The sequence below is a fragment of the Orycteropus afer genome, unplaced genomic scaffold, assembly GCF_000298275.1.
Source record: "Orycteropus afer afer isolate SDZICR_OR568_19922 unplaced genomic scaffold, OryAfe1.0 scaffold00014, whole genome shotgun sequence".
Taxonomy (NCBI): Eukaryota; Metazoa; Chordata; class Mammalia; order Tubulidentata; family Orycteropodidae; genus Orycteropus; species Orycteropus afer.
The window spans coordinates 6,803,696-6,821,817 of record NW_006921601.1 but is presented as its reverse complement, the minus strand read 5'-3'; the positions used below and the strand labels follow the sequence as shown (position 1 = coordinate 6,821,817).

At 35.6% G+C, this 18,122-nt stretch overlaps 1 protein-coding gene across 1 annotated transcript in view; it reads left to right on the top strand.

Annotated features, from left to right (window-relative positions):
• The window catches only part of SBF2 (SET binding factor 2), a 636,061-nt gene that overhangs the window by 317,135 nt on the left and 300,804 nt on the right, over window positions 1–18,122 (top strand). The window contains exons 4-6 of the mRNA XM_042783055.1: window positions 4,724–4,846; window positions 6,009–6,119; window positions 7,872–7,977. Coding sequence (XP_042638989.1) covers window positions 4,724–4,846; window positions 6,009–6,119; window positions 7,872–7,977 — 340 coding nt within the window. The remainder of the gene's footprint in view (window positions 1–4,723; window positions 4,847–6,008; window positions 6,120–7,871; window positions 7,978–18,122) is intronic.

Genomic DNA, 18,122 nt, shown 5'->3' with positions numbered 1-18,122 from the left:
TGACTCCTAGGGCAGCTGGGTAGTGCTCTGGCCTCCAGCAGCCTTGTCCATTTTCTAACCTTGCTTTATTTTGTGAAATATGAAGACTAATGGAACAAGGATCAACTAGAAGAATCTAGTTATGAAATAAATGTTGTTTCACACATTTTTGTCTGAAAATAGCTGTTGTATCAGGCTTTTTTAGTATGTGTTCTATAGGGCGCTAGGTTCTCTGGTTCTACAGATATGCAAGGCTGCAGGGTACTTTTTTTGCTAGATGTAAACTCAGTTCTGATTTGATTTGCTTGATGGCTTGTTATGCTAAAATGTGTATTTATCATGTATTCGTTATTTTTCAGACCAATGCAAGAATAAACTAGATTTTAATCATGTGCATTTTATGATTAACAGATTATTTGGCAAGAAATGAAGAAAGTTTTTAGGGGAAATTTAGACCTTTCAGAATTTTGCAATGATTTAGACTCCTTTATTTCCAATTCTGGGAAGTTTTAAAGTTCTTAATTTGCTTAACTGAATCAACTCTATATAATGATTTGTTGGAACAAATTACTTACATTTCAGAAAGGAAATTTAGAATTGAAAATTTTTTACTTGCATAATTACACATATCCTGCTTTTAAAACTGCTTCAAGAAAGTTTGGAGGAAGATTTAGTGTGAAAATGATGTTACTTCAAGTCAAGTTAGCACATAAGAGGTGTTGAATGCAACAACTTTTTGAAGGGCAGAAGTGACAAGATTGGGCAGTTGTTTTGATGTGGGAATCAAGAGTCAGGAATGCAGCAGAGATGAGGCTGAGTGACAGGAAAAGTTTATACCTGTTTTCTCTATAATATCATCCTATGAAATCAACTATCTAGTAATTTTAGCATTTTCTCTCAGGACATCTTTGGAGGGCAATAGCATTTTTAGGGCAGAGTATTGTTAAGAAAGAAAGAAAGAAACTCACTGTCATCAAGTTAAGACTCATAGTGTCCCTATACGGCAGAGTGGAACTGCCCCAAAGGGCTTCCAAGGCTGTACAACTTTACGGAAGCAGACTGACTCATTTTTCTCCTTTGGAGTGGCTGGTGGGTTTGAACTGCCACTTTTGGCTGAATGCTTTTAACCACTGTACCACCAGAGTTCCTTTAGGATATGGATGTTGTTGTTGTTATGTGCTGTCAAGTCGGACCTGACTCATAGCCACCCCTCCTTGGGTTTCCAAGGCAGTATCACTATGGCAGTAGATTGCCTAACCTTCCTTCCGAGGAGTGGCTGGTGGGTTTGAACCACCAGCCTTCTGGTTAGCAGTCAAGTGCCTTAGGCACTATGCTATCAGAGTTCCTAGGATATGGATAGTACTAATTTATTACATATTATTAAATTCCACATACTGTTACAGGTGCTGTTCTAGGAAATGTGAGCTACACAGAAGCTGAGAATCAATCCCACTAGCAGATGTAGCCCATAGTAATAATGGGTAAATGATGATATTGACAAATGGGCAAGTTGTAGTATGTGGTTATGATGTGTATAAAAGGTAAGGTGTCCTTGTAAGGCAATGTGAGACAATTTAGTAAATGGTGTTTAAGGTAAATTTGTTCCTTAATAGGACCTACAAATAGTAATCTTATCAGCTTAGATGAATGCTTGCAAATGAGATAAAATTAGTAAGAATATTTTATATTATAAAATACTAAATTTCCAGGTATTATTTATAACATTTCTTACATTTATTGCCCTTTTTTATTTCCTACATCTTTTTACATATGTGAAAATCTGTCATTGTAAAACCCAAATCCAGTATCATTATGTAAATATTACACCAAAGATACTCTGTTGTTGTTGTTGTTGTTATGTGCCGTCGAGTCAAACCCGACTCATAGCGACCCCTCCTTGGGTTTCCGAGGCAGTGTCACTACGGAAGTAGGATTGCCCAACCTTCCTTCCGAGGAGTGGCTGGTGGGTTTGAACCACCAGCCGTCTGGTTAGCAGGCAAGTGTCTTAGCCACTATGCTCCCAGAGCTATAAAGATACATAAAGATATTCTAGCAGTTACATAAAATGATTGGTATTCCTCTTACATGATAACTTGAGTATTTGTACAAAAATTTGAGCACACCATATTACTGTCTTGTAGAACAAAACTATGCACCTACTTGTCATTTATTGACTATCTCATTATCTGACATTTTAATTTATGTAAATGGTAAAAAATCTATCTGACTGCGCATTAATGACATACAGCTGATAGTAATGAACACCAACGTGGAAGGCAAGAATAGCAATGGCTGTGATAATCAGTTATGTATCACTTTGGCTGGGCCATGATTCTCAGTGGTTTGGAAATTATGTAATAATGTAATTTGGCAGTTATGTAATGATGTAGTCACCCTCCATTTTCACATAAGGCCAATTTTCATGTAATGACCTGGTCTTTGGAAATAACTATGTGGATAAGTGAGGAGTGGGTGTATTACCTAATAGTTTGCAGTTTTTGCATCTTTTGGATTTTTTTTTTTCAATTTTGTAACCATAGCAGTATATTTTGCTTTAAGAAAGGGAGTTTGAATTTTCCTTTATACTTGAGATGAACTCTGTTAAGGAAGTTAATTGCAGTTAAGCATAACATCTTAGGATTTATAGTACATTTACAAAGTAAGAGTCAGCATCTGTAATAAAAAGTGATGTCAATAAAAGTGGAGTTATTTTCACTTGATATTGATTTGCATTATATTGAACTTTTTTTCTATTCCATTTAGTATTTAATTAAAGAACAATTTTAAGAAATAACCAATGGATTCCTTTTTTGTTTGTTTGTTAAAGTAGGTCAAATAAATACTCATTTATTTGAAATGATTATCTGCTTACTCAAGCTGACTTCTTATAGCACTCTAGGGCATTTATCACAATCTCATAAAAATGTGGATAGCTCTGGCTCTTCCAAGAATTTCAGTCATTCTCTAGTCATTTTAAATTTGTTAGTAATGCATGAAGAATATGATTCATTAAATGTGGAAATCTTTGGTAGATCGATATTCATCACTTTTTAAAATTATTATTATTTGTAAGGATTCTAGAAACCAGCCAGCCTAATTTTAGCTTTTACTTTGTAACAAATGAAAATCTTTCAAAAGCATATGGACCTTATTGCAAATATAAAAAGTAAACAGATAGTTCCCTTTGGGTATAAGCATTCTACAGACATCTAGCACTTGGTTATATTGCATTATCCTAGAAACTATATGGGCTCTAAAGAAGATAGAAAATTCAGTTCATGGTATCCATGAACAGGGAGGAAAGACTTCTCTTGGAAAAATACAAGAAAACCATTCCAAGAAAATGTGTCCCGATGTGTATGCATTAAATTTATATTAACTATGTGTCTAGGCCTTGCTATAGGAACTGGGAGCTCAACAGTGGACAAAAAGAAACCTCTGCCTTCATACAGTGTGTTCTAATTGGGGAGAAAAACCAAAAAACAAGATAAGTGAAATAAGTAATATGTTGGATGATGGCAAGTGCCATAGAGAAAAATAAATCAGGAGAAAGGATTAAGGAGTATTAGTGCATTGCATTTCAAAAAGGATGGTCAGCAAAGCCCTAACAGAGCAGGTAGCACTTCAGTAAATATCTAGTGGAGAAGAGGGAATTAGCAATTAGGATATAAGTGCAAAGAGTATTCCATGCACAGGAACAACAAGATAGTGCATAAGCCCTTAATGGAAGGATAGGATTGCCATTAACTGAAATAGGGAATACTGCTGGAAGACTGAGGGTTGGGGAGGAAGATCAGAGCTATGTTTTGGACATTTTTTAGATGAGTATTAGTCCTCAGGTGGAGATGGAAAGCGCACAGTTTAGGGAGAGATTTGGTAGGAGAAATAAGTATAAAGAAGTGTGATAATGTTGGTGGACAGTGATGGAAAGTAAGAGAAAAATCAGGAAAGGACAGGCTTTAGGGAAGAAGATAACCTTTAAGTTGAGTCATTAATTATTAGAAAGGAAAAAGAAAGGGAGATTCTTGTTCGGGAAAATGCCCCATAGTCTTAGGATACCTTTATAGAAAATTTTTGAAACTTTTACAGTACATGGTACAGTATTAGGGGAAACATAGCTGCCTAGGAAATGTTTGTTGACTCATAAATGAGAATAATCTTTTTCAAAGTTTGTTTCAATAGCCAATATTTAATCACTGAAACTTTTGTGTAAAACTTCTCTCTTCAGAATATTAGCATTGTTGCTAATGAGCAAAAGGAATTTAGAGATGATTGTGCTTTTCTACCATGAGCATTGAGCATCCTGCCAGCCTCAGGATCCGAAGTGATTGTCAGTTTTGTTTGAAGGATTGGAACAAGCAGAAAAACAAAACTGAAAATGAGGGCCTTATATCTAAAGCAGATTTTTCCCCTCTTGAAAACTGACTTTCTACTTAAGTGTCGTTTTTAATTGTTTGAGCCACTATTTGAAATAATTTGACCATGTGTTACTCACTTTTGATTACTTGTACCTCACTTCAGATATTTCTGGGCTTTTAGAACTTTTAAAAAATGGATAAATATTCTGTGCTTTATAATTGCTTTGTTTACTTGCCTCTTAGATTCTTCTCAGAGTATATTCTTTATTTTTAATTGGAATTTTGTAAATTATATTGTTTGAAAATGAAATGTGTGGTATGTCAGTTTTTTGTGAATTACCAATTTAGGAAATTCTATCTTTTGATTACAATGTCTCTTTTTCTAGGGAACAAAAAAGGAAGAGATTGAAGGTGAAGAGGAAGTGTCTGGTTTAATTCAGCCTGCAGAAGTGTTTGCTCCCAAAAGCCTGGTGTTGGTATCCAGATTAGATTATCCAGAAATTTTTAGGGTAAAGAATTCATAGTTGGCATTATTGTTTGTATTATTATGTGAATCTGTTTTGAATGAATCATGTTGATGTGTTCTTTGTAGTTAAAATATCCTTAGATTAATTTAGGAATTAATCAATAAAATAGATTTGGTATGGGCAAAACAAAAATGATGAATTAAATGACAACTTGAAGAAGTTAATGTGAGATTCTAACAAATACTACTACTAATATTCTACAAATATTACTACTAGCATTTGTTGAAAATATCTTCCATATTTGTTGAATCCTGAAGAAATAACTTGATTACTTGTAACAAATTTTAAATACATTTTTAGTATAAAACTTTGTTTATCCACATTTTTATGAGTGAATAGGATGGCTATTTGAGATTTCAAATTGTTCTAATTATACTGCTGCTAACATAGTTTTAATATAACAATTGCTACCAGATACTTTCTTTTTTTAGACACTCAGAATTTTCAAATGTAAGAAACAATTTTATTTATAGATATTTGTACTAATAAATAATTTCTGGAAAACTTTTATAATGTTGAGATTATATATGTTGTGGAAAAATTAATTTAGTGTCAGAATTTCAGTGATAATGGGTAATTCCTAACAAATTCTAAGTTTTCAGTCACAAATTTCATTAACTAAATTATTCACAAAGATTATATTTTGTCTTCCATTTTACCACTTACCTTTCTTCTAAGCTTAAACTTTCAATTTTATTATATCTTGTGCTCTAATTGATCTGTTTTTCTATGCTTTATAATAATTCACATAAATTAAATTACTCTGGGAAATAAATGCTCTGAATTTAGTAAGAGTCACAAAACAAAATATAATTTCTAAAATTTTATCTTGAAATTTGGGGATTTGCAAAGTAAATTGATGCAGAGCTGCTAGAGTGGTCATCTGAGTACAAACACCTGTTTTACAAATTATCCATTTCTGCTCTCTGTCAACTTATCTCAGAAGCTCATTTAGAGCTTCTGGTTCTAGAGGAAAATTTAATATACTTAATATCATTTGCAGCTTAAAATTTATTCCATGTTCACTGTAGAATAGACTTTCATGGGCTCAAAGGAAAATTTTCCTAGGAGCAGATGTCACAACAATTCATTTTTAGTGTTTACTTTTTCCATGAAGTAACTACATGCATCTCTCTCTTTGCAGGCTTGCCTGGGTTTGATCTATACTGTGTACGTGGACAGTCTGAATGTCTCCTTAGAAAGTCTCATTGCAAACCTTTGTGCGTGCCTTGTCCCGTCCACTGGAGGGTCTCAGGTAAACAGAATAGAAAGGTGGATGGAGGGAGATTGTTCCTCTCCCTGCAGCCCCCAGCTAAATTAATTTATGAAGAAAAGGAAGAGAGTTCTTTAAATATTTTCCTTTTAAAGAGCATCCTGGTTTAGTTAAGTATTGTCCTTATGGTTTGCCTTTTAGAGACCCAAGATTCCATTGTTTTCCTAGGTCATAAAGTTAATTTTAGTACAGGGTTCACCTTTCATGTAGCATAATTAGAAGTCATATTTTGTGTAACTTGAACTGTAGTTTACATTTTTTGGAAATATACTTTTATAAACAACTTTAAGATATATCCTTTCTATCCCTTATTTCTCTATATAGTTGCATCTCATTTTTATTAAATAAAATATTCTGAGTGATAAAAATTAGAGCATAGCATTAAGAAAACATTCAACACAATTCTTTGTAACATTATGACTTCTGAATAGGTTCATCTATTTATTAATTTCCTTGAATAAGAGCACTATGCCTGATCCTAAAACCATTTTTCTATATATGTACAGAAATTTTAATTAAGTAGATTGCGTTTAAGCTTTGAAAGAAGAGGGCTTATTTTTCTTATTTCAGTTTTCCACCTTTAGTAATATTTGTAATAATAATAGTACAATAATAGTGACCATTGTCCAAAATCACAACTCTTCCTTGGAAAGTATGCTCCATACCTTAATTTCCCAAAGATTTTGTCATGGATAGATTGAGACTGATGAATGAGGACATTAGACTCTTTTATTGAAATAAAACTGTCTCAAAGTGGGTCATACGTTCTTAATCTTCTCTGTGTCTTAAGATGTTCATATTTAATTTGTCTCTACCATAGAAAAATGAGAACCTCAGCTACTATGTTTATTTAATGTCTCCATACTTAAAATAGACTCTTAACCTCTAAAAATGATTAGTTGATAATTTTTTGCTTATTCTTCTATACACTTCTACACTTCTATACACTTGGGGAAGAGGACAGCCCTCTAAAAAATCACGTAATGAAATTGGCATCCTTTTTCATTGCCCTTTGACTTTTTAACATGTTCTGTCTTCGTCAATGTCTGAATAGTCTTACAGTTTTATCCTTTTTTTTCTCCTTTTGCTTTCCTCCCTCATTTTCATACTCCAAGAGCAGACTTTCATATATAAGTTTGGTCAGTGTTTAGTGCTACACCTTTAAAGAAGCAGAATTGTTCATGAGCCTTTACTATGATTGAATGTTTTGCTGACTTTACCATTTTATTTACTTATTTTTTTAAAATGAAGAAGATTGTCAGTAATTCTTATGACTTACCTCTACTAAATTTTCTTACATCACTTTCACTTGGGTATGACCTGGATACAAACTAACTTGAATGTCTTAGACTACTCATTGTTGTCCTTTGCATCTCTCAATTTGTTTTTTATGGTCATCTGGTCTAAATTTGAACCCCAAATGGATGTTTATTGTTTGTTAAAGGCCCATCCCCTGTGGAATCAGTTTGAATAGCTAGACTGAAAAATAGAAGCCAAAGAGCTTAATTTGTTTATCTTCCCATCCATTATTCTGAAGTTATCTCAATTCTTGGTCAAACATGTTGACTTGAAACCTTAAAGACTAACATATGCCGATAAATATTATCGTAGAAATGCGTTCATAGAACCCATAATATGGAAAAGCATGTATTTTATCTTAAGAACAGAAAAGAAAGTATCTGAAAAGCAATCATTTATATGTATATGTGTGTTGTTTTTACCCCTGTTCTGCAGAAGCTCTTTTCCTTGGGTGCAGGAGATAGACAGCTGATCCAGACTCCTTTACATGATAGTCTTCCTGTCACAGGGACTAGTGTGGCTCTCCTGTTCCAGCAGTTGGGTACGTCTTTTCTCCCATTCCTAATGTCCTTTTGCAGAAGCCTATGAAAAACAAAGATATATTTTAAGCTCACATCACCTGTCATAAATCAAGAAGTAGTTTGTGGGTCCTAATATCACCTAGAACTTCCTGGATGGTGCAGATGGTTAAAGTGCTTGGCTGCTAACCAAAAGGTTGGAGCTTTAATTATACCTAGAGATGCCTCAGAAGAAAGTCCTGGTGATCTCCGTCCAAAAAATCAGCCATTGAAAACTGAAGCACAGTTCTACTCTGACATGCGGGAGGTTGCCCTGAGTTGGAGTAGACTCATCGGCATATATAACCTAGTATTCCTTCTTGCATGTGTTTGTTGTTGTTGTTTTCAACCTAGGCCCCTTTTGATCAGTTTAATTATACTTTTGGGAAGTGGACTTCTACTTTATGCTTTCAAAGATTGAATAGATAGTATATTTTACTTCACCTTAGATGAGTTGCTTTTGTAGAAACAATGTCAAGATGGAGCTAAAAGTCCCATTCTCTCATTGCACTGTATGTCACTGGGCTTCATCGCTAGTTTTCAAGCAGTGGGTAGGATGAAGAATTGAAGGTAGCACACTAGAAATTGCCCTCCACAGACTGGGCAACTTGTACTACACTTAAGGAGTAAAGTAACAACTTAAAACTAAGTCTGTTTCAGACCAGAGATTCCTATTTACTTTACCTTTTTCTTGTCCTTTCTATATCCATCCTTATGAATGTCCCAATCTTTCTGAGTCAGTCTTTATCATTGTTCTCTATCAGTGATTGTCTTTTTCTGGTTATGGTGAAGGCTTACCTACATAGAGGCCCATACTTCTCCTTTGCATGGAATTCCTAGTTCCTTGCATAGAACATCTACCCTCTTGTCTTCTTCTAATCTCGTGTTAAATTTCACTCCTTTTTCACCTCTGTAACTTACAGTTCTTTTTGCATTAATGTTCATCTTTTGCTTTGGTTTCCATCAATCAAATTTAGAAGACCTTAGAAGAAAGTTAGTATAAATGAAAGTTGAGTCTTGTAGTATCCTAATAAAGATGAATGGTGGTATCAGTCCCAAAATAGTAGTTCCTCCCCATCACATCTGCCTTCCTGCAGGAGTTTCAGCTTTAAAAAATTACATTATCTCTTCTTTTTCCACAGTGAAAGTTTCTATTCAGCAAGTCATTTCAACTAAGTCTTAATGTAATTAAAACAGTTTTCTTTAATGTGTATAATAGATTATCTCTCCCTAGTGGCATGTACTTCTCCTAAGTACACCTTGATTAAACCCTTTCTCCACAACATTTTGTAAATATATCAGGAGTTTATGGACTCTTCACAACCTATTCATGCTCACTGCTATTGACTGAGTTACTTTAAACCAAGGGCTGTTCACTTGATTCTTTTGTTTCCCTTTAGAGGAATTAAAAGTTAATCAAAGCAAAGATTTACCATAAAGAGAAATAGAAGATGACACAAATAAAATTATTTCACATTGCAAAATGCCACCATTTCTCTTGTGCTTAATGAGAACTTCAAAAACCTTTCATACATTGAGTTTACAATGAATGGTGTGTGGATGTGGGTTCTTATTGGCATTTAGTGCTTCTTGTTGTTAGGTGCCATAGAATTGATTCCAACTCATAGCAACCCTATGTACAATGGAACGAAACACTGCACAGTGCTGGGCCATCCTCAGAACTGTTGCTATGCTTGAGAGTATTGTTGCAGCCCCTGTGTCAGTCCCATCTTGCTGAGGGTATTCTCTGTTTCACTGACCTGCCTTACCAAGCATGATGGACTTCTCCAGGGCCTGGTCCCTCCTGATAACATGTGAAGAATGAGAGACGAGTCTCACCATCCTTGCTTCTGAGGAGTATTCTGGCTTTTCCTCCAAGAGAGATTTGTTCATTCTTCTGGCAGTCCATGGTATATATGCTCTGACAGCACCATAATTCAAATGTGTCAATTCTTCTGTGGTCTTCTTATTTGTTGTCAGCTTTTGTATACATATGAGGCAATTGAAAATACCATGGTTTGAGTCAGGCGTACCTTAGTCTTTGCTTTTTAACACTTTAAAGAGGTCTTTTCCAGCAGATTTGCCCAGTGTACTATGTCTTTTGATGTCTTGACTACTACCTCCAGGGGCATTGACTGTGGATCCAAGTAAAATGAAATCCTTGAAAACTTCAATCTTTTCTCCATTTATCATGATGTTGCTTACTAGCCCATTTGTGAGGTTTTTGTTTTGTATATGTAAAGATGTAATCCAGCTTGAAGGCTGTAGTCTTTGATCTTTATCAGTAAGTGATCCAAGTCCTCCTCACTCAGCAAGCAAGGTTATTCATCTGCATATCATAGATGTTAATGAGTCTTCCTGCAGTCCTGATGCTGTGTTCATATAGTTCAGTTTCTTGGATTATTTCCTCAGCATACAGATTGAATAAATACAGTGACAGGATACAACCCTGGCCACACCTCTCCTGATTTTAAACCTTGCAGTAGTGTCTCCTTTTTCTGTTCAAATGACTGCCTCTTGGTCTGTGTAGAAGCTCCTCACGAGCTCAGTTAAGCATTCTGGAATTCCCATTCTTTGCAATGTTATCCATAATTAGTTAAGATCCATACAGTCGAACACCTCTTCATAGTCAATACACAGATACATGCTCAAAACACAGATACACATCTTTCTGGTATTCTCAGCTTTCACTTAGGATCCATCTGATATCAGCAGTGATATCCTTCGTTGTACATCCTCACCTGAGTACGGCTTGAATTCCTGGCAGTTCCCTGTCAGTGTGCTGCTGCAACCACTTTGAATTACCTTCAGCAAAATTTTACTTGTATGTGAAATTAATGATATTGTTTGATAATTTTCATATTCTGTTGCATCATCTTTCTTTAGAACAGGCAGAAATATAGCTTTTAGTCTATTGGCCAGGTAAATGTCTTGCAGATTTCTTGGCATAGATGAGTAAGCACTTCCAGCATTGCATCTGTTTGTTGAAACATCTCAACTGGTATTCCATAAATTTGGGGAGCCTTGTTTTTGTCCATTGCATACAGTGCAGCTTGGACTTCTTCAGTACCATTGGTTCTTGATCTTATGCTTCCTCCTAACATGTTGCTCATCAACCAATTCTTTATGATACAGTGGCTATGTGTATTCCTTCTATCTGTTTTGGAAACTTCCTGAGTCATTCAGTATTTTGCCCATGTTGCTGTTGTTAAAAGAGCTCTGGTAATGCTGTCGTTAAGGCATTGGGCTGCTAACCAAAAGGTCAATGTTTTGAACCCACTAGCTGCTCTTCAGGAGAAAGATGAAGCAATCTGCTTGCATAAAAATTTACAGTCTTGGAAACCCTGTAGGGCTCACTATAAGTCAGAATTGACTAGACTGCACTAGACTTTTTGGGGTTGTTGTTGTTGTTAGGTGTCATTGAGTCTGTTCTGACACAATGACTTGTATACAACAGAATGAAACACTCCCCAGTCCTGTACCATCCTCACAATCATTGCTGTGTTTGTGCCCATTGTTGTAGCTACTTTGTTGATCCATCTTATTGAAGCTCTTCCTCTTTTTTGCTGACTCTATATTTTACAAAGTATGATGTCCTTCTCCATGATGTTCTTCTTTTGCTCATAGAATTCTTCAATATCACAACTTGGGGCTTGAATTTTTTTCTTCAGTTCTTTCAGCTTGAGAATGCCACGTATGTTCTTCCCTCTTAGTTTTCTAACTCCAGGTCTTTGCACATTACATTATAATACTTGTCTTTTTGAATCACCTTTTCAAAATTTATGTTCATCTCTTTTGCTTCATCATTTCTTCCATTCATTTTAGCTATTATGCATTCAAGAGCAAGTTTCAGAGACTCTTCTGACATATGTTTTGGTCTTCCTTTCCTATCTTTTTAATGACCCTTTCCTTTCTTCATGTTTGATGTCCTTGATATCATCCCATAAGTCATCTAGTCTTTGGTCATTAGTGTTCAGTCCTTTTTTGAGATAATCTCTAAATTCAGGTGAGAGATGTTGTTGTTGTGTGCCGTCGAGTCGGCCCCGACTCATAGCGACCCCTCCTTGGATTTCCTAGGCAGTATCACTACGGAAGTAGATTGCCCCATCTTCCTTCCGAGGAGTGGCTGGTGGGTTTAAACCGCCAGCCTTCTTGTCAGGTGAGATATACTTAAGACCATATTTTGGCTCTCATGGACTTGTTTTAATTTTCTTCAGCTTCAGTTTGAACTTGCTTATGAGCAGTTGATGGTCTGCTTTTCAGTTGTCCTCTGGCCTTGTCATGACAGATAATATTGAGCTTCCTTATCATCTCTTTCCACAGATGTAGTCGATTTCATTTCTGTGTGTTCCATCCAGTGAGGGCCATATGTATACACTCCAGGTATGTTGTTGAAAAAAGGTATTTGCAATGATCATTGGTCTTGAAAGATTCTATCATGTGATCTCCAGCATCATTTCTGTCACCGAGGCCATATTTTCCAGCTACTGCTCCTTCTTTGTTTCCAACTTTCTCATTCCAGTCACCAGTAATTATCAATGCATCTTGATTGCATATTTGGTCAATTGCAGACTCAGAAGTTGGTAAAAAGTCTTCAATTTCTTCATCTTTGGCATTAGTGAGTGGTTAGTGCATAAATGTGAATAATAGTTGTATTAACTGATCTTCCATGTATCCTATCACTGTCAGCATTGTACTTCAGGATAAATCTTGAAATGTTCTTTTGATGATGAATGTGATAATGTTCCTCTTCAATTTGTCATTCCTGACATAGTAAACCATATAATTGTTTGATTCCAAATGACCATTCCAGTCCATTTCAGCTCACTAATGCCTGCAATATTGTTTGAGTGTTCCATTTGACAACTTCTAATTTTCCTAGATTCATACTTTGTATGTTCCAAATTCTGATTATTAATGGAGTTTTGCAACTATTTCTTCTCATTTTGAGTTGTGCTTCTTCTTGTTGTTGTTATGTGCCGTCAAGTCATCTCCGACTCATAGCATTCCCTCCTTGGGTTTCCGAGGTGGTACCTCTATGGAAGTAGATTGCCAAATCTTGCTTCCGAGGATGGGCTGGTAGGTTTGAACTGCCAGCCTTCTGGTTAGCAGTCAAGTGCCTTAGGCACTATGCCACCGGACCCAGAATATTGAACATTCCATAGTTTTCAGGTACCATTCTCATTGAGAAAAATTGCTGTAAGGATGAATTTATAAAACCTGGACCTCTTTTCCAGTAATGGTAGGCTATATATTTAAGAGTATTACTCTCAACAATGATAACAAGAAAAGCTATCCAAATATAAACAACATGGGCTTGAAGGAATCAGAGACAACAAAGAATTACCAACTCATAATCAAGGAGAAGAAAACCTAGAGAAGTGAGTCAGGCTTTTGAAATGTTTCTCCTGGGGTACCTGTTGATTGTGGATGAAATGGCTGAGCAGCCATAGTGATTTCCATGGGGAAAGGGAAAAATTAGAGTTCAAGTTTTGCCAAAGGAGATTTCTTTATAAAGTTTCCAGGCTTTGAGAAGTAGTCAGATCCTCTCAGGAACCAAAACACAGCTTGGAATTATTGAATAGAATTAAATCTATCCTTGATGCCACTGTTTCTAGCTGTCTTGTAGAGGTAAAAATAAATCCTTCTTGGGTTTCATCTTGAGTTTATGAAATTTTTCTGGAATCAGATACTAGCAATGGTTGTACAACCTTGTGAATATATGAGAATCCACTTAGTTGTACACTTTAAAAGAGTGAGTTTTATGTTTCAATACAGAAAAAAACTATTAGGGCCTTGCAAAAGAACTCAGAAGCCACTTGGGAGTAGCTTGGAACTGATTTAAGATGGTACAATTTGAGCTTTAGAAATTATAATAATCGTAATTGTTTGAAATCTAGCATATATTTTTAAATCTATGAGTTTGTAATAAGGTTAAAATAAAAAGGAATGTCACCTCAGAACATGATAGGGAAGCAATTCATTATCTTGCAAGCTTATTAATAAAGGAAAAGAAAAAAGCAATTTATTCTGCTTTGCCTTTATGAACGATAGTACAGAGTAACGTCATAGTAGATGAGAATTGTCTTTCTTTAAAACCATTCCAATTAATAATAATAAAAAGAAATAGTATAAATAAAATACCATCCTTTTACAGCACCCAACAAATGAGCATGTTGTTGTTGTTGTTGTTTGCCGTCGAGTCGGCCCCAACTCATAGTGACCCCTCCTTGGGTTTCCAAGGCAGTATCGCTACGGAAGTAGGATTGCCCAACCTTCCTTCCGAGCATAGATAGACTAAATATCAAAAACAACCAGATGTCATGTGCCTAGTTTGGCCAAACAGTAATGATAGTCTTGCCAACAGGATCAAACTTAAGTCTGACTGCAGGAAATTTAGAAGACAGAGGAACACATTGAACTACACCAAGAGAATGCAGTTATCAGAATGTAGATTGTCAGAACTCTGTAGGTCAGATGTCCTAGGTTCTTTAATAAATAAATTATAAGGAAAGAAAAAGAATTGAGGAATTGCTAGGTTGAAAGAGATTTAAAGCATGCCCAGTTTTTCATAGAGTGAGACTACAGGTATCTAGGCATGTACATTTGGTTATAAAACTACCTATGAAAAAATCAGGAAAGTGATTTTAATATAAAGGTTTAGATAACCATTACCTATGGCAGTTAACAGATGGGAGTTGTAATTAGGAGCACATGGAACTAGGGTTACTGGCAAAATTCTCTTTCTTGACATCATGGAAGATGTTTGTACAATAATTTATTAATCCATACACTTGATTCATGTGATTATTTATGTTGTTGTTGTGTGCCATCAAGTCGTCTCCGACTCATAGCATCCCCTCCTTGGATTTCCGAGGTGGTATCTCTAAATAGATTGCCAAATCTTCCTTCTGAGGAGCAGCTGGTGGATTTGAACTGCCAGCCTTCTGGTTAGCAGTCAAATGCCTTAGCCACTAGTGATTATTTATACCTATATTTTATTTCTCAAAAAAAAAAAAAATTTAACTTGTAAAACAATTTCATTTTTTATGTGCATGCCTTACCTCTATTAAAAGAATAAGAATACCTTAAGGAAAAAACAACACAATAGCTTAAACAAATGAGAGATTTTCTTTTTCTCATATAACAAATCTAGAGGTAGGCGTATGCAGTCTAGGACTAATATAGTGGTTCTGCAGTGTCTTCAGGAACAGTATGGACATTCTGTTTTATGCCTTTTCCCTGCTTATTTACAGATATTTTTCCCTAACTAGATTGTGAACTTCCAAGAACTGCCTTGTCTTATTATTCTTTGTGTCCTCTATATCTGGCACAGTATCTGGGCCACAGAGACATCAATGTTTGTTGAATAAATATAGTTGACATGAAGAAAATGGGACTCATATCTCATTAGGAGAAATCCTGTGTATACATGAAGTATACCAGAATTTATGATGATAATTCATTAGAACATCAGATGTTATTATTTTACTCTCTAGTATGTGTTGAGCATAATTAGTTGGCTCACATATTCTAGGTTGACTTTTTCAGGGAAAGAATAATGAAAAGATGAGGAAGGAAAGGCGAAAGAAAGAGATTTCTCAAAAAAACAGTACTGTGTGCAAAGTTGTATTTTCCAAAGCATGTGCTGTTGATAATTCTGTCTAAAGTCATGTTCTTATCAGCAGTCATGCTGGTTAGACTGTTGTTGAAGGCCAATATTAGACCATTATCAGAGTTCACTACCTAGGGTTGGGGGTAGAGTGGTGGTGGGATTTTACAAAGCACAGTCAGGAAGCAGATAAGACTATAAGATTCTTTTGTAACCTTGACTAGTTTTCCTGTGAAAGGTCTAAATGTAATGATAGCATTTCCCTGGTTCTTCTCTCTAAGGATTGTTATGATAATGATTTGTTTTTTAACAGTTCTAGAGACCTCTCTGTTTGCCTAAGATAATTATGTGGCCTTCTGCCATCACCCGGTATAATATCTTGTTAATCACCTTCATCTCTTGCTTGCCATCTTTTTGTTTGTTTATTTGTTTCTTGTTTCAGTCTATGGGAAGTATTTTTGTTTACTCGAAGATTTGTGCTTTAAATGTGGTGAGCAATGGTGTTATTTTTTTTATGTTAATAAGATTATATTCACAGGATACAGTCTGGTTTTTGTAGATGTTACTTTGTTTACTCAGTTGTCTTTGCCTGACCCAAATCTTATAAAATTATCTTGATATATTTTTGTCCTATCTCTTCACCTATAGCTTGGAATTTCATTGAAAATACAGTAGTTTTAGAATACTTATTTACTAGTTTTCAAAGTATATTTGTTTTAGACATTTTTAAAGGCACACATAAAAATGATCCTTGACCTTCAGCTTGTTGTCACTCTGTTTCCATGGTTAATTAGGCTTGTACCATCCTGTGCTTATGCTTTTTTATAAGTATACTTTTGTTTTCCTACTCATTTTTAACTGTAGCTAGTGTTTCGAACAACTATAGCCACCCCCTTTTTCACTTACACCTTATTTTACCTGGCACATAAAAGTCCTTAAAATGAAAAAAAAAAAAAAAAAAAGTCCTTAAAATGTCAGTTGCAGCCAGAAGTTGCTATTCAGTTCTTTTTGTTTTAATGGAAACACTTTGGTATTCTTTCTTTTATTTTCACCTGGAAAAACTTCTATCTGTAATGCTATATAATTATTCTTAAAGTGATACTAACTTTTACAGGAGTGTTAAAAATAATTTATATTCCTGAAATACAAAAGTGAAAAGATACTAAAGGAAAGAATGAAGGTTTAGAGTATACAAATTGTTCTCTTTAAAAGTGGTACCTTTAAGAAGAATATGATGATAAATCTACTGCTTCAGATAATGTTTTTCTCTTTACTTAGTTTTCTTTTGTTTCTTGTGATAGTCTATGGGAAAGATATCTCAATCATATAGTGTTCTCAAGTGTTACTACTTGCCTTAGAGTCTTATTCTCAATTCTAATTGGGGAAAAAACAGAGCAGCCATTTTCTTTCCCAGAATATGAGGTTAAAAAGATAGTTGGAGAATTTGAGTGCGTAGAGTTTGGCTTGTTACTATGATTGGCATATTGTTTTCTAGGTGGAAAAGGAGGGAATAAAATATTTGGTGTTCTAGTACAACTATAGGAGCTCTGGTAGCATAGTGCCTAACGCATTTGACTGCTAACCAGAAGACTGGCAGTTCAAACCCACCAGCCACTTCTCGGAAGGAAGGTTGGGCAATCTACTTCCCTAGTGATACTGCCTCAGAAACCCAAGGAGAGGTGGCTATGAGTCGGGTCCAAATTGACAGCAGTGCGTGAGTACAACTATAAAGGAGCTGTAGTGGAGCAGTGGATAAGGCATCTGGCTGCTAACCAGAATGTTGGCGCCTCAGACCCACCAGCTGTTCCACAGAAGGAAGATGGGACAATCCACTTCCGTAAAGATTTACTGCCTTGGAAACCCAATGAAAGTCGCTATGTGTTGGAATTGACTCAAAGTAGTGGAGGTGTAATACTATGGGTGTTTGTGTGTGTGATTTATTTATTTGTAACATTTTGAATATCACCTATTTTCTTTGGGGTTTTGAAACAGATTAAATTTTCACGTTGGGGACGTTCGTCAATCTTTGGTAAACCTTTCACTTTCCATGTGGGAGGTTTAATTCCTAGACAATGCATTTCATGAGCGGCCACCACCCAAAAGGTTTCACTGGAGTTTCCACACTAAAATGGACTAGGAAGGAATGCCTGGTCATTTACTTCCAAAAGTCAAACACTGAAAACCCTGTGGATCACAGCAGTCTGAAGTCAGTCATGGGGATGGTGTAGGCGCAGGCAGCATACTGTCCCACTGTGCAGGGAGGCACCGTGAGTGGAGAGCCAACTTCATGGCAGCAACAACAACAGCACTAAATCTTTTCACTAGTTTGTACTGAAGTACTTTAGTGAAGAAACTGCTTACTATGTGTATTCTACTCCAAAGGTCTAAGCATCTTTAAAGAATTTAATTTCTTGTAACAAACAACATGAAGAGTCAGTAATAAATACTGTGCTTGAACAATGTCTCTTAGAAAGATCAGCACGAGGCTGGTCCCCATGAGGTGGAGGTCAAAGATGT